The 16,925-nt window shown below is 38.3% G+C and overlaps 1 protein-coding gene across 7 annotated transcripts; it reads left to right on the top strand.

The window, feature by feature from the left end:
• Nucleotides 1-2,893: 2,893 nt before the first annotated feature.
• Nucleotides 2,894-16,090, top strand: LOC127554778 (uncharacterized protein CXorf65 homolog). 7 transcript variants are annotated; one of them, XR_007952065.1, is made up of 6 exons: nucleotides 2,894-3,028; nucleotides 3,332-3,426; nucleotides 5,688-5,774; nucleotides 6,801-6,917; nucleotides 7,300-7,374; nucleotides 11,845-12,440. XR_007952065.1 is itself a non-coding variant. In XM_051986629.1 (6 exons), the coding sequence occupies exons 1-6, from the start codon at nucleotides 3,254-3,256 to the stop codon at nucleotides 15,734-15,736; spliced, it is 420 nt and encodes a 139-aa protein (XP_051842589.1). In that variant the 5' UTR covers nucleotides 2,894-3,253; the 3' UTR covers nucleotides 15,737-16,090. The 7 variants fall into 7 exon arrangements, 4 of the variants coding, with proteins under 4 accessions (XP_051842589.1, XP_051842591.1, XP_051842590.1 ...); XR_007952064.1 differs by having other exon boundaries at nucleotides 3,329-3,426; XM_051986629.1 differs by lacking the exons at nucleotides 3,332-3,426; nucleotides 11,845-12,440 and adding exons at nucleotides 15,526-15,632; nucleotides 15,728-16,090 and having other exon boundaries at nucleotides 2,894-3,278.
• Nucleotides 16,091-16,925: the final 835 nt, after the last annotated feature.

The following is a 16,925-nucleotide window of genomic DNA, read 5'->3' as shown; positions in this document are numbered from 1 at the left end:
CCTCCAAGATAAGAAAACTGAGGATTTCACTAGGTTTGAATCACAAAACTACAAAGAATTAGAGTTAAGTTTCAAGTTTTCCTCTACATTCCCAAGATCCCATAATGAATAAGGATCAGAGCTAAGCTTAAAATTCTCAGGCCTAAATTTGGAACTATGCTCAAAAAGTTATCAAACTGTGCATACCCTTTGATCCAGCAGTGTTACTACTGAGCTTATATCCCAAAGAGATCTTAAAGGAGGAAAAAGGACCCATATATGCAAAAATGTTTGCGGCAGCCCTTTTTGAAGTGGCTAAAAACTGGAAATTGAATGAATACCCATCACTTGAAGAATGGCTGAATAAATTGTGGTATATGAATGTTATGGAATTTTATTGTTCTGTAAGAAATGACCAGCAGGATGATTTCAGGGAGGCCTGGAGAGATCTACATGAACTGATGCTAAGTAAAATAAGCAGAACCAGGAGATCATTATACACAGCAACAACAAGATTATGTGATGATCAACTCTGATGGATGTGGCTCTCTTCAACAATGAGATGATCCAAACCAATTCCAATTGTTCATTAAAGAAGAGAATCAGCTATCCAGGGGTCCTCAAACTTTTTAAATAGGGGGCCAATTCACTGTCCCTCAGACTGTTGGAGGGCCGGACTATAGTAAAAACAAAAACTTTGTTTTGTGGGTCTTTAAATAAAGAAACTTCATAGCCCTGGGTGAGGGGGATAAACATCCTCAGCTGCTGCATCTGGCCCACGGGCTGTAGTTTGAGGACCCCTGAACCCAGAGAAAGAACTATGGAAAATGGATGTAGACCACAACATAGCATTTCTTCTCTTTCTGTTATTGTTTGCTTGCATTTTTGTTTTTCTTCTCAGGTTTTTTTTTCTTTCTAGATCTGATTTTTCTTGTGCAGCAAGATAACAGTATAAATATGTATGCATGTATTGGATTTAACATATTTAACATGTATTGAACTACCTGCCATTTGGGGAAGGGGTGGGAGTAAAGAGGGGAAAAGTTGGAACAAAAGGTTTTGCAATGGTCAATGTTGAAAAATTACCCATGCATATGTTTTGTAAATAAAAAGCTATAATACAAAAAATGCTCAGGCCTAAAATCCCAAATTTCTAAGATAGATTAGCCAAAGATAACATATTTCTAAACTGACATTCTTACCCAGAACATCTTTCTTTTTTTCCTGGTAGGAAGACAAACTAAACTCAAGACAATCAGATGATATAGAAGATAAAACCCTGGGATCCAGTATTCCAAGAAGTGACCAGGCCCTGCTTCTGGAGGTCAAGAGGACCTACTTAGTCCAGAGGATTGAAGATGTAGAATGGGAATTGTCTCTCCTCCTTCATCTTGCAGATCCCAGAATGCAAATGGGAGAGGATCAACTGGATCACCATGCTGGCTTAGACCTCCTTCCTTTGTATTAAGGAGACTATCATTTCTATTTCTAAATGGCATCTTCAACATGAAGGAGATGATCAGGTTCCTTTGGAGATATCAAAGCAGAGAGTGAAAAGAAGACTTCCTTACAATATACTGTATTTACTTTTATATAGCAGTCTATTAATATTATACATATATGCATGTCTGTATTTTATTTTATTTCAAGAAATATTGTATCTATTGGGAGCAAGGATAGAAGGTGGGAATTATTAGTCTTCAACAGATCATTTTGAGAGACAATATGATGTTCTGGATAGAGTATTGGTATTGGAGTCAGAGAAATTAAGTACAAACTATGTTCTAGTTGTGTGATCTCAAGTTAATAACTTACCTCCTGAGTTTCATATGTAATATTGGGATAATAGCTTCTACATCATAGAGTTATGAGAGAAAAAAAATGAAATAAACATGTTTCTATAAAACATGTTATAAACATTAAAACACCATATAAGAGTGAGTTGTTATAATTAATTGTGCTATCATCAGTGTGGGTATCCCCTCCACATATATAGATCACAACCCATCCAAAAGTTCTAATACAAGAGCAACTTTTATCTAAGTCAACCTGTAAATCCTCAGTAGCAGGTACACCCAAACAAAGGAAGTAATTCTGCTAGATTCTGGGAATAAGAATAAAAAATGTCCAATCACCAGTTTCAGGAGCTCAGATATAAAATGGTCTTTTACTTGCTATTTTGTTGACAAGACGCAGAGAGATTCTGGGAGGCTGCCTGAGTTCTGGGCAGTGTGAAACCACGGGTCTATTTTCAGAGGGCCATGGCTTGGTTCCCTACAGTTTTTGTCCTGGCCTTATACTGATTTCCACCTTCATGACATAAAAGTACACTTTGTGGAAAATTCAGTATTTTCGTTTTCCAAAAGACTTAAACTGTAAGAAGAAATGACATCTTACAGATAACAATTCTTCTGTGAGAAAGACCTTTATTCTCCAGTGCAAGGGAAAATCTGCTATTCCATAGATGCCCAGTACCTATTGAGAAGGTACATGAGAACACCTAGCTCTGAGAATGGACAGTGTTTGGGCTGATGAATATTGGTAGGAGTGGGGCTGAGAACCATCTCTCTTCCTAGTCCTGGAAAAATGAATTGGGGTGGAGTTAGTTTAGGAAGAGGAAACCTCAAGGGGAAGTTGAAAGGGAAGAATAATTATCCCTGTGGTGGCTAGAATTCCTGGGGTTCTCTCTTTTCAGTCTGTCATTTCCTCGCACCCAGGTGGCCCCTATTCATGTCCCAGGCGCTCCTTGGCCCCTGGCCAAGCACTTGTTATGGGCAGTCCCAGCAGCAGCAGCAGCAGAGTTGTGGCAAGCCCCTCCAGCTTGGCCCTGGAATCCCGGTGACTCAAACTAATGTTTACATCTGCTTCTCCATGGAGCAAGAATCTAACAAACAAAACAAAAGAGTGGGGGAGGGGTGGGAGGGGGAGAGGGCAGCTGCCTTGGCTGCTTTTTCTTTCCAGAGTCCTGCCTAATTTCTTCACTTTCTGGGACCCCTGCCCAAGTTTTCAGTTTTCCCATCATCAGCTGCCTGTGGTCCCAGCACTTAGGGTATGATTTCATCTTCATCATCACCTCCCCATCCAAGAAAGGGCATCATTCCCATAGCAGATTTCCAGGCCACTGTCCTAAGGTCCAAAATTACAGCTAAGGCAGTTCTGTACAAGTCTTACCTGACATTTTTGATTTAAGGAAGTGAATTGCTGACCCGAATTCTTATCAGGCTGATCTTGATCCAGCTTTGTTCTTCCCGGCACTCCTAAATCACTTATCAAAATGTTTATCACCATTCTTCATGGAGGTGAGTGGATATCCCCTCTCTTTCTCTTCTCCTAAATTTCCTTACTCTAGCAGAAGATCCTGGAGGATAGCAGCAATGGACAAAGCATGGAGCCTGGAATCAACAAGGTCTGTTTGACTCAGACACTTACTAGCTGTGTTGATCCTGGGTAAGTCACGTAACCCCATTAGCTTCAGGTCCTCATCTGTATTAAGGACATACTGGAGAAAGAAATGGCACCCCATTCCAGTATTTTTGCCAAAAGTCTATGGTGTCACATACTGTCAGACACAACTGCACAACCCAACAACAGCAAGATCCTTGAGGATAGAACAAATGGAAAATTATCCTCTGCTTGGTTGATGCTTAATAGGAAGAGTCAGTACACAGACCAAATTGATTTAGGGGATTACCCAGGATAACAATTAGGCTGATAAGGTACTGATCCTTCAGTTCAAATTCTCACTTAACCTTTGTTTCCTTCAATTTCCTCATCTGTAAAATGAATATAATAGCATCTATCAAAGGGTTGTTGTAAGTACAAATAAGGTAACACGTAAAATGGAGTAAGAGATGAGAAAAGGAAAACTGTTATTATTAATATTGATACTAAGAATCCTGTTTTGACCCTGCCTCATGACAGGGTTTATTGCTGGCTATAATTCCCATGATATATTACTTGCTCTTTTGTCTTTAGTCTTTAAACAGACTTTTTTATTAATTCTATTTCCACTGTTCATAGGGAAATGTATTGCTAGTCCAGAAACAAATAAATTGGAAATTGGACAACTCTATCCCCAGTCCCCTACCCACTACCCAGACACACACAACCAAAAGTTTCATTCACCATGTCATACATTTCTACCTTCATCCCCAAGGTAAGAGCTCCTTCAGATTAGGACTTGTGTATTTGATATGAAAAGAAAAGTAACCAGAAGCCCATGGGTTACAGAATTGTGGAATGTTAGAACTGAAAGAGACCTTAAAAACTCCCTAGTCCAAACCTCTTATGGTAGTATATAGAAGCAAATTAGGCTCCAGGGAAAGAAAATAAGTTTCCTAAGGTCACATAGACAACTAGTAGCAAAGCCAAGACCTAGAACCTGGATTTCAAGCTTGGCCCATTGTCCTTTCTGCTTATCCAAGGTAAAAGCAAAGTAATCTCAAGGATAAGCTAGGTGACTCAGGAAATGCTTGTGTGGTTGCTCTCTCTGTAATCTGACTTTTTTACTCTTCCCTGTATGACAACTCCCTCCCCCAGTTTTCCTTTTTCACCTCCTACTCCATCTTCATCTGCCAAGCCTGATGACAAAGCCCAGACTAAAACAACTCTTCCCATCATTGCATAGGTATGTACCCTCCATAGAAGTGCCATAAGGAAAGTTCAGAATGGAATAGCTGCCAAGGTTCTGCCTCCCACACCATTTCTTTCTGGGACAAGTCAACTTCTCTAACCTCTTTGCACATGTGTTCCCTTATGTGAAGCGTATTCTCCTCTTTACCTGTGTATCTTGGAATACCTGGTTCAGGGGCCACTCCCTACATAAAGCCTTTCCAAATCTGTCCCAGCTATTAGCACGCTCTTCCTCTTCAAGTTGTTTTGTATTGTCTCATATTTCTTCATATATAAGTTGAATTTCCCTGGGCATGTATTACATACCTCCCTCATTCCATTCCCTACTCTTTAAGCTGCCTGAGATCAAGATGACTTTCTTTTTTTTTTCTTTTTTTTCCACAATGACTTTCTAAACAATTTTTATCTATTCCTCAAATGTGCCTCACACATTGTTGTTCAGTTGTTTCAGTCATGTCCAACTCTTTCTGACCTTATATAGGGTTTTCTTGGCAAAGATACTGGTGTGATTTGCCATTCTCTTCATTTTACAGATTAAGAAACTGAGGTAAGTAGAATAAAGTGACTTGCCCAGGATCATACAACTAGTAAATGTGTGAAGCTGGATTTGAATTAATGAAAATGAGTCTTCGTTACTCCAAACCAGGTACTCTATCCACTGTGCCAATTAGCTCACACAATAGTCATTTAATAAACATTCATTGAATTGAATTCCAGAACCTGAGACAGGCTTAAGGGTCTCATCAGAAGAAAAGTATCAGGAGCAGCTAGGTGGAGCAGTGGATAGAGAACCAGCCCTGAAGTGAGGAGGGCCTGAGTTCAAATGTGACCTCAAACACTTCAACACTTGCTAGTGTGTGACCCTGGGCAAATTACTTATCCCCAATTGCCTCAGGAAAAAAAGGAACAGTATGTAATTTTATCCAGCATACCCCAGGACTACATTTCTGTAGCACTTCCCACCACTAAAATATTAACACTGATCTCCACCTAAGAACCCAACTCATTATCAAGAGCATTGTCACTAAACTTCTGTACTGGGACTTTTAATCATAACTTCAAACTTTTTCCTACAGATCATGAAAAGACCCTATTTAATTCTCACTGCAAAGTAGAGGCATTATTGAACAGTATCAAGCAGTGCTGTGGCTGTGAGCCTGAAGGTAAGCTGATATGGCATTCAGAAATCCCCACTGGAGTGGCTACCCCAACAACAACTTTCTTGCCTCAAAGAGATGACAAAAAATAGTAGTAGCTAGTTTAGCTGCGGGTTTAGAGCTGACTTGTGAAGGTCCCTTTTTACTCAGGATTTGACAGAAATTTAGACCTTTCCCCTCCCCTTTCCATGAATATCCTAACTGGACTAGGTGGAGACATTCCTCCATTATCCAATGACAGGAGCAAGAAGCCATGCCAGAGGAAAATAGGGAAAAGGCAGAAGGTATTTGCTGGGCACCTGTTTCTTGGCATTCAAGGGTTGATGAAGAATCTTCTTCAATAGTCCATGGCAGCTCCATATGCTTCATACCTCACTTATTCCCATAGTCCTCTCTGAGGCTAATTTTTTTATCTACAAAAGTCAGAGTAGTACAGTATACAGCGCTCTGAACTTGAAGTTGGGAACATCTGGATTCAAATCCTGTCTCAGACACTAGTTTCCTCAAATGTAAAATGGGAATAATAACAACCCCTAATAACAACCCCTATTTGCCAGGGCGGTTGTGATAATAAAAGGAAATAATGCATGTAAAGCATTTTGAAATTTTTAAAAGTCTTATATATAAAGGCAAGCTGTTATGAAAGTATAGAGAGATATTACCTTGGTCTGGGCACAAGCACAGCATAGGTGACCCAAGAAATAAGAGAAATGACATGGACCCAAATCCAGAGAAATAGTTTAGATTCTGAAGACAGAATAGAACCAAGAAAAAGACCCTCATTTCCTGAATCCTATGCCAGGTATATGCCAAGCCAAGTCTATGTAGCTCAGAAAGGATTTTTCCTATGAATGAATCTCTAGATAAAGCCTTTCTACATTTTGGAATTAATCTGAAAGTGTAGGTATTATTGGAGGAACATTGCCCCAAGGTCATTTATAAAATCTGCCTCAATTTGAGGGAAAATCTGAAATCACCCATTAGCCAGTTTCTTAGTCCTTCATCTACTTTGACTCTTCTATTGGGCTATAGGCATGATTGAACTAGCAGACGAGAGTGGTCAGTTGAAAAACCTTCTTCAGTATCCCCATCTCTATGCATCAGAACTGTTGAAGCCTCGAGAAACTTATATCCCTTTCGCTGTAACACGTATGTATTATCCTGGTAATATGCCCACTCCAACAACAATGTGAAGGATTAGTGTGGGAAAAGGCTGTCATGGAACTTAAAGAGGAGCAAAGATCTTAAACTGAATTTCCACTCCATGAGCTTTAAGCAGGAATACACATCAATGAACCTTACATCTATGTATTCCGCATAGGATGGAATGCTCCCAGGCCTTTTAGAGCTCACAGACTTTTCTCAGTCTCTAAGCACCTGACTGGGGCAACACATGTTTTCCAAGGTGTGTCACCCTATTGGGTTTGGCCCTCCCAACTGTAGCTGCATCCCAGGGAAAGGCTGATTAATAAGCAAGTGAAAGAAGGAAGGAAGGAAGGAAGGAATGAATGAATCTTTTTTGCCCCAACAGGACCTGAAGGTTCATCAGAGCCAGTATTTGTGGCGTTATTAAAGGATGATGAAGTTATTGACTCTAAATTTCTAGGTGAGTGGATCCTCTGAGAAACACCTCAGAAATGTCCCTTGAGAGAAAGAATTGGTTCTAAATATCTGAAGAAGAAATCTTGCATACACTCACAAATACACATTCTTAGTTCCCTAGGTATTTGTATAGCACTTCATTGTTTAGAAAACATTTTACTGATATTAGCTCATTCAATTCACATTATCTGTACAAAGTTCTATTCTGATGCCTCATAATAGTTGGTATTTATATAGCAATTTTAAATCTTGCTTTATAGATGCCTTCTTATTTAACAACAGCCCTGGAAAGTAGGTGCTAGTCTCTTGTGGCCTACGTTCAGGTTTGCCCTATGGTTCAGGAAGAAATAATGAGAGACTGATGATGACTTATAAGTTATACAGAAGACCCACACTTCTATATCATAAAAATTTTCTTCAAGAAAAGAATTGGTAGGCACTGAATATGGAAAGCATAAAAATAACATCATAAAAGTGAAAATGCTTATATCTAAAAGATATAAAGGAAAAGACTTGTTTCTTTTTTTTTTTTTAACATGGGTGTTATCCTTGAATCAGCTGTCAAACCACTAATTTATCAGAGCAAAAATCACCATTAGTTAAAAAGAAAAAAGGTAAAAGAGAAAATAATGGTAAGAAAGTATAAGCAAATATCTTGAACTATTCAAAAAAGTAATTAACAATGAAGAATGGGAAATGATTATAGCTATTTTGTATAGAAGTTTTATCAACAGAAATCAACAATGAGAGCAAAATGTCCAGAAAGCACCTTACTCAGCAAACACCAAGACCAAAGTCAATACTGCTTTTAGCATATAAATTAACGTGTAAAATCTTGTCAGAAGGATGATGGGTTCAATATAAAATATATCACCACATAAAGCAAAGAAAGTCAGTGGATAGGAAAAAAAGCAGTTTAAAGAAAGTTCGACAAAAAAACCTAAGAGAAATCATCTTAAGTATTTTTAAGGAAGAAAATAGGTCAACAAAGAGAAGGAAAATGGAAAAAATCTGGAAAGATTAATTTTTTTTAAATTTTCCCCATCAAGTTCAGTGCAGCTACTATGCTTGGACTTTTTTTTTTTTAAATTTTAAATTTTTTATTTAATAATTACATTATATTGACACTCGTTTCTGTTCCGATTTTTTTCCCCCTCCCTCCCTCTACCCCCTCCCCTAGATGGCAAGCAGTCCTTTATATGTTGGATATGTTGCAGTATATCCTAGATACAATATATGTTTGCAGAACCGAACAGTTCTCTTGTTGCGTAGGGAGAATTGGATTCAGAAGGTATAAATAATCCGGGAAGAAAAACAAAAATGCAGATAGTTTACATTCGTTTCCCAGTGCTCTTTCTTTGGGTGTAGCTGCTTTTGTCCGTCATTTATCAATTGAAACTCAGGTCTCTTTGTCAAAGAAATCCACTTCCATCAAAATATGTCCTCATACAATATCGTTGTCGAAGTGTATAATGATCTCCTGGTTCTGCTCATTTCACTTAGCATCAGTTCATGTAAGTCTCTATGCTTGGACTTTAAAATTATAATCCTCAATATACCTGAGAACAAAATGGCACTTGCAGAAACAAAGATGTAAAAAAGATCAGGTTGGTTGTTAATAAGCGATGGATCTCTGGAAGGAAAATTGGTAAATGTTGTTGTTCAGTTACTTTAATTGTGTTTAATTCTTTGTTACCCCATTTGAGGTTTTTTTGGCAAAGATACTGGAATGGTTTGTCATTTCCTTCTTTAGCTCATTTTACAATTGAGGAAACTGAGGCAAACAGGGTTAAGTGACTTTCTTAGAGTCACACAGCTATTAAGGGTTTGGGGTCAGATTTGAGGAATATAGATGAAGGAATAACAAAAGATATCAATAAACAATGCTTTTGAAAAAAGGAAGGGAAGGAAGGAAGGCAGGAAGGAAGGAAGGAAGGAAGGAAGGAAGGGAAGCAAAGGAAGGAGGGAGGGAGGGAGGGAAAGAGGGAAGGAGGAAGAAAAATACACAGAAGGCTCTGGAATTACCACAATGGATAAAAAGCGGGATCTAGAAGCAAAAGATCTAAATTCAAAACCTACTTCAAACATTTCCTAACTGTATTATCCTAGACAAGTCACTTAACTTCTGTCTGCTTCCATTTTTTACTTGTAAAATGCAGCTAGTAATAGTACCTACCTCCTAGTAGTGTTGTGAGAATAAAATAAGACAATATTTGTAAACCTTAAAGAACTATACAATTCTGCTAATTATTATTATTATTATTAAACCAGTGAGGATCTTTGAAGAAGAATGTTAGTAAAAGATGTCATTAGGAAAATATAGGACAAGAAAAGAAACCAGGCTGATCATAGGTCAAGGGAAAGGACAATAGGTAGACAACCCTCGTTTATACAGATGGAGAAATGAACCCTCTTGTTCAGCCTTAGGCCGTTTTTGTTTTGGCCAAGGAGAAGCTTATTCTTGGCCCAGGTTATAGAGAATGGCTCTTGAGAGGGGGAGTGGGACATTCCTGGGATCATAGGATCAAATATCAGGAATTCAAAAGGACCTCAAATGATAACTAGTCCAGCCCCTCAGTAGTGGACAGAACACTTGATTTGGAGTCAAGATGATCTGAGTTTGAATCCCTGAAGAAGTCATTCAATGTCTCTGAATCTCAGGTCCCTCATCTGTAAACTGGGGAGGGGGAGAGAAAATAGAGAAAATCCCAGGATTAAAATTCTATAATATATTAAAGCCCTTTACAAACTCTAAAGTTCTATGTACATGTGAGCTATTGCATGAATAGGCAGAGATTGTGGTTGAGCAAAGGGCAGGGTGGCCAACATCTGGATTTGAATACTACCTCAGACACTTATTATCTATGTTCACATCTAGTCACTTAATTTAGGCTAAATCACTTAACCTCTCAGTGCCTCAGTTCCCTTATCTGCTAAATGGGCTAGATTAGATGGCCCCACTAGTCCTTTCCAGTTCTAAATCTATACTTTATATAGAACTTTTTTTTCATGCAGTAAGCTAGATAGATACTCTGGTGAGAAGAGTTAGTTTCTGTCCTCAATTACCTTTCAGTCTAATGTGAAAAGGCAAGAGAAGAAAGAGGACTAAACTTTCCATTACAGAAACTACTTTAGAAAAACAAATCTTTGCTATTTCACCTATTCTTAATTGTGTCTTACACACCAAATAGTTAGCGAGCTCCTTAAAAACTCAGATCTGATCTGAATATCTCTGCATCCCCAGAAATTCCTGGCTCACTGCTGATGTAGTCAAATGATTAAAAGCAACAACTGGGAAATAATTACTCATGATGTAGTATAGTCACAAGTTCCTAAGCAGGAAACCAGCATAAAAGAGCAACAAGATGATTTTCAGGATCTTGGATTAAACTATATGTTCGTGGGTCTTTCCTGCTCTCAGATCCCTCGTTTTGTTTCCATGAAATAATCTGAAGAGCCCCATTAAGAATCACTATATACACTATTAAAAATTACAAATAGGACATTTAATTTGACCAACAGAAGAGCCTGGGGTGAAATACCACAGCGTTTCCTTGTTGGGAGATTCCCAACCTCCCGTGCTATCTCATTGTATGTCTGTACGATGTGGGGAGGAAAGAGTCAACAGGAAGTTCTTTATAGCCCAATGTTATGGCACTGCCCGCATTCCCTCCTTCCCAATTTCATTAACAACACTTAGCAGTCAGGTAACACTTTATCATCAGAATTTTGTCAAGGCACGAACTAAATCAGGTACCCAGCCAGCCACTGCCTGAAAGTTGAGGAGCTGTATCGCCTCTGCAAGAATGAAGCTGAAAAAGAGTTTTATCACACTGAAAATAGTGTTATTACTGTGGAACACACTGAACTTACTCTCCCAACCTACACATACTCTAGCTGGATCAGTTCCCAGAATGTGGCTGGCTAAAAAGTGTCTTGAGATTAAGCAGCACCCCTGAGGGGTTGGGAGAGTCAAATGTTATCTACCTAAGCGCTCATTAGAGTGTTTTCTTCCTGATATCATTAATGATTTGTGCCCCAGTACCACAGAACCAATTGACAATTGGCTATCACAAAGGGCTATTTACTGAAAAGATGTGGTAAGAACAGAAATAAAAGAATTTCCTTCCATCATCTGGAGGCACATTCTTAACCATTTCAGTTCCTGGGAAGAGTGAGCTCAAATTTAAAGCAGTTTTTACAAAGAATGTGTTCCCAACAAATTTACTTCTAAATTCAACACAGCCAATGGACAGAATTGCAACCCTACTGCTAGGGTTCAGCATCTTGATCACAGGGCATATCCACTGCTTGCCTTAGAGACCAGTCATTGTTCCTCAAGGTCATGCTATTAGATTTATAACTCTGGCTTGGGCTTTAGCTCCTGGATCTCTATCAGCTTACTCTCCCAACCTTTCAAATTTCACAATATTGCACCCTAACTTGTTCCATTCAAATATTCTTTCTCCTCAAGGCAGAAAAGAATAAACAGAACAGAAATGAAAGCAACACAGACAGGCGTGTGCTCACAGACTACATAGAAGCATAAAAGGATAAAAGAATAAAAAGTTCCAGGTCTTCCCTCTCTACTAGAAGGCTTATAGCAGCAGTCTTTACCCTCTCACCAGAACACAGCCAGGAAAGAAAAAAGAAAACATCCTGGCTTAATAGTGTCTTTTAAATGTATTCTCAGTTCTAGATCCAAAGTGTATCAGAAGGTACCTCTTCTTCACATGATAAACCAATTGGAAACAATAGGTATTCTTGTACTGAACTGAGGAGCACAATCCTTCCATTTCAGGTCATCTTGCCTTTCCAGAATCAGAATCCTCAGTCTCTTCCCTGTGGAGATTACATCAGTAAAGCATGTGGCATATGCTCACAAGGGATGAGCTTGCCTAGTCCATTGCATTATTTACTGGAAGAGGCAAAACCCACAACGAAGGCTCATTATGGATGTTTCCATCACCCATCTTAAAAATATAATGATACAGATGGCATAGCCTCCACCCCTTCCAAAATGAACATTGCATTGTATCATATTTCAATAAACATACTCAATCTATGTAATCTGAGCCCCAGTTTCCTCATCTATAATATAAGATTCGACTACATAACTTATGTATGGCTGATTTCAAAGATTACTGTATACAGAGCTATTCTAGGCACAGGGAAAGAATTCAAAGATTAGAGTTTCCTCTTAAATTCAATTTAATAGAATGTTAATTCAGAGATAGACAATTTTATTACATAGTATTACATGATAACTGTCTTATAGAGAGTTATGTGCCTTGTGAAATATGAAGGCCAAGGTGGCCACCAATGGGAATATCTGGAAAGGCTTCATAGAAGAATGAACATTGAAATTAGGCTTTAAAGAACAGAGAGGGACGATATTGCTGAGAAAAAAGAGCTTGAGCACAGACATGGAAATATAAAACTTAAAAGTTGTGTTCAAAGGACAGAAGGTAATGCTGTTGGGTTAAAGTGTAGAAAACGGAGAAAAATAGAGGAGAAAGATAAGCCCATTTATGGTAGGCCTTGAATGCCAAGCAAATTATGAACTTTATTCAGTAGGCAGTGGACTGGGTTTCTAAAGCATAATACATTAAGCTGATGTATTTCTATTCTGCACAAATATATGAGAACTACTCATGATACTCAGTGGTAGACCCCCTTATCAAGGATGTTTGAGTTAGGGACAGGGAGGTTTACCTGTACCAAGGAAATCAATGAAAGAAGTTTGTCATACTGTGAAGTCTTTAGGAAATTGTAATATAGAAAGGCAGAAAGAAGACAATGCAATTGTACTGGGTAAACTGCCTGAAACCTACCTATTCAAAGAGACCTCTAGCTAAAGGAGAAGTGGCTGGGGAAGATGAAGAGTTATTGGAAATTAAGTACTAAGCTAAATTATCAAGATTTATAGCACATTTTTGAAGCCCTTCTGATGAGAAAAGGATGGTATGAAAGAATGTCAGCCAGCCTGGAGCTGGACCCTCACAGGTTACATTTTTCTCAGTAGCCAATGGGAATAGTGTGGTAGGGGCTGATCCCATGAAACAAGCTGTTAGCCAACCAACATGGACAATCAATATGGAAAGGAGAATCATTCAGGATGGAAGAAAAGGAAATGTTTGACGCTTAGCTAGGGCACTCTACAGAGACAATGTGGGAACTGACTAAGGACTGATGAAAGGAAATACAGGAAGCCACAAGAGAGTTGGTAGCACTGAAAGTATATGGGGTGACTATGTGAAGTTCCTTGAGACCCAAAGGGAAGAAGAAAAGGTCTCTAGTTTCATGTTATAGTTGAAAAGGGTGCCTCAGAAATAATGAAAAGGATAGTGTCGAGGGAGGGCCTGAACCATAATGGGGATTAGGAGATCATAATGAAATAATAGGGCCTCCCCTATTTATTACCTAGAATTGATTTCTTCAGTAACCTAGAAACAAAGCTAATGTAGTAAGTGCGTGAGGTAAGGAGTTACCATAGAATCCTAAGAAAGTTTTTCAGAGATGGCCCACCCAAAAAAAGAAGAAAAGGTTACTCATTACCCAAACTGGACCAAAGTAGCTCAGGCCAAGCTTTTTGGAAGTTGGCCCAGCATGGAGGGAGAAAAGAAATTAACATGGTAAGATACTTCAGAAGCAGCACCAAAAGGATGTGAGGGAGTGGGGAGGGGAAGCAGGAAAAATTGTTTGGAGATTTTACAGGGCCTGAGGAGCAGACCATCATCTGAGGAAAAAGGACAGAACAGGAGCCATTGAAATCACACTTAATGACACACACACAATGACTCCATGTAGCATGTATACAACCCACCTTGGTGATTTCTGACCTTTCTGAAAACAACTTCAGAATTGGTGTTTTCTTTCTGATTTGATGCCAGGCTTCCCTATCTTACCCAAATGAGGAGAACAATGGCCATTCATGGGCCTGATCCCAATGCTGGTCAGCACAGAAGTTTTAACCTCCTCCTTAGGCATCCTGATGAGCGTTTTCCCCACTCCTAGGGATTCACTATATTGGGAACAGATAGTGCAGACATCAAAGTGATGCAGCTCAGCATACTCAAAGAAACCCACTCCCTCAATCTATTCCAGTAGTTGGGATTGCAGTTAGAAAACTGCTTATTGCAGAGATGGAAGCTCTCTCTGAATCTTAGAAGCCTATATTTTTAAAATTTATAACTAAATGATAGATGATAAATGAATGAATGAATACACAAATAAATGAATGAGCAAGTGAACAAATGGTAAAAATTTTTAAAATAAACTGGAACAAATTCAAATTAATAAAACAGGTTGTAAACAGAAACTAAACTGATGCAGTTTTACATTCAGTTTGAATCTGACAGAAGCGACTAGATGGTACAATGGGTAGAGTGTTAGCTTGGAGTCAAGGAGATGTAAGTTTGACTATTTCAGATACTTACTAGCTGTATAAGCTTGGACAAATCACTTAATCACTCTGTATCAACATCCTTTTTCTGTAACATGGATACTGTTAGTACCTACATCACAGAGTCATTGTAACAATCAAATGATACCTCATTTGATATTTGTAAATAATTTTATAAACCTTAAAGCATATAAATGCTATTTTAATTATATACCCTTTGTAGGAAAGTTTTCCATCTATAAAATGACAATAATAGCTATGAATTTGACTTGGAGACTAATTTGGAGACAAACAGTAAGCAAAAATTCACTAGCACAGGAAGAAAGATAAAAGATTCTACTTCTCAGTGATTCTCAGTGGTAAAAGGGATGCTCAGTAGAGCATACTGGTCAGGATGCTGTGTAACCCATACTGCTTTAGTCTCAAAAGAGAGATACTTTCCTCTAGCAGGGGTCCTCAAACTTTTTAAATAGGGGGCCAGTTCACTGTCCCTCAGACTTTTGGAGGGCCTGACTATAGTAAAAACAAAAACTTTGTTTTGTGGGCCTTTAAATAAAGAAACTTCATAACCCTGGGTGAGGGGGATAAACATCCTCAGCTGCCACATCTGGCCTGCAGGCCATAGTTTGAGGACCCTTGCAAGGGTTGATCACTGTGACTTTAGCTGACTGAGCTTTAAGGCTCAGAAAAGTTCAATACTATTGGTGCCCCACCCTTCCTGATCAGAGTTTCTCTGCCCTTTCTCTGAAGCTTCTTTGAGGCATGTGAGAAACTCCAATTCTCCAGTGCCTGAGAAACAATCAAAACCTGGAAAGATTAAGAGAAAAACATTGTCTTCTGAAGCACTGATGAGAAAAGTAAGTATCTAACTGAGGGTCCCAATTGGCCTTTCCTTTTTTTCCCTTTTATAGTAGATGAACACATGCCAAAACTGTCTCTGCTTCTGTTTCAGGCAAACTGAGAACTCCTTAAGGAACGACAAGAGGCAGCAAGGTTCCTAGAGAGAGATATACTGGATTCAGAGTTGGAAGATATGGGTTTAAATCTTGGTCCTATCACATATGATCTTTGTGATCTTAAGTAAGTCCCTTTACCCTCTCTGGGTTTCAGCTTCCTCATCTATAAAATGAGAGAGTTTAATAAAAAAATCTCTAAAGTCCCATCTGGTTTTAATTCTATGAAACTAAAGCAGAATCATATTCTTATCATGTCCTTTATGTGGGATGGAGTTACTGTAAAAAGGCATTGGGGCAAAACATCTGCTTTAGCTAGTAATAAAACATTTCCACAATCTATAATAAATAACATGCATATACTGAGCTTGAAATGCATCCATTCTGTTAACCATCCGTCACTGATCCATGTGTTATTTACTTCATGGCTTGAATCCCAGGTTGTCTCATACTTACACAGCATCTTCTTATTTATCTTCTTGGTCCCAATCATTTATCATACATTCAGGGAAATCTAAGGATATGGAAACTATTTCAAAAGATTTTTGATTTTGTCTATGTAATTCAATTCAACAAATGTTTATTAAGTAGCTAACATCATAGTAAAGCATAGAGGTATATTGACAAAATAGCTCCTGCTCTCAAAGAATTTATGTTCTCTGGGAAAGATACAACATATATGTAAGTAATTATACACAAAGTAATACAAAGCAATTTTAAGAGGGAGAGAAGACTAAAAACAGAATCAGAAAAGATGATCTGTCGGAGAGTGGATCATTTCTATACTTAGAAGGAAGTTAAAGTTCTACAATCAGAAATGCATGTCAGACTTGGCAGATCTTCTATGGAGATTACCATTTCTCCATGAATTAATACAGTTTCATCAATCAATAAATCATTTCAACATTTTTATATCAATTTATATCAATAATCAAATATTAAACAAACAATGCCAGGCATTATGCTAAGAAAAAAGGAGCAAAATCCTTGTCCTCAAGAAGCAAGGACTCCTTTTTTTTGTCTTCTTCCTCCAAAAATGAATTTTATTGTGTATGGGTTGTGTGATAAGATCTATTCCAAAATCTACATGACTGAGATATTAAACGTGTTATAAAATTATGACTGATTTATCTAATGGGGGAGATGACATGAAAACAAATACATACAAAACAATCTATGTACAGGATAAATAGGAAA

The sequence above is a fragment of the Antechinus flavipes genome, chromosome 3 (genome assembly GCF_016432865.1).
Source record: "Antechinus flavipes isolate AdamAnt ecotype Samford, QLD, Australia chromosome 3, AdamAnt_v2, whole genome shotgun sequence".
NCBI lineage: Eukaryota > Metazoa > Chordata > Mammalia > Dasyuromorphia > Dasyuridae > Antechinus > Antechinus flavipes.
Note: the sequence above shows the minus strand (reverse complement) of the source record. Positions and strands in the feature narration are given on the sequence as shown.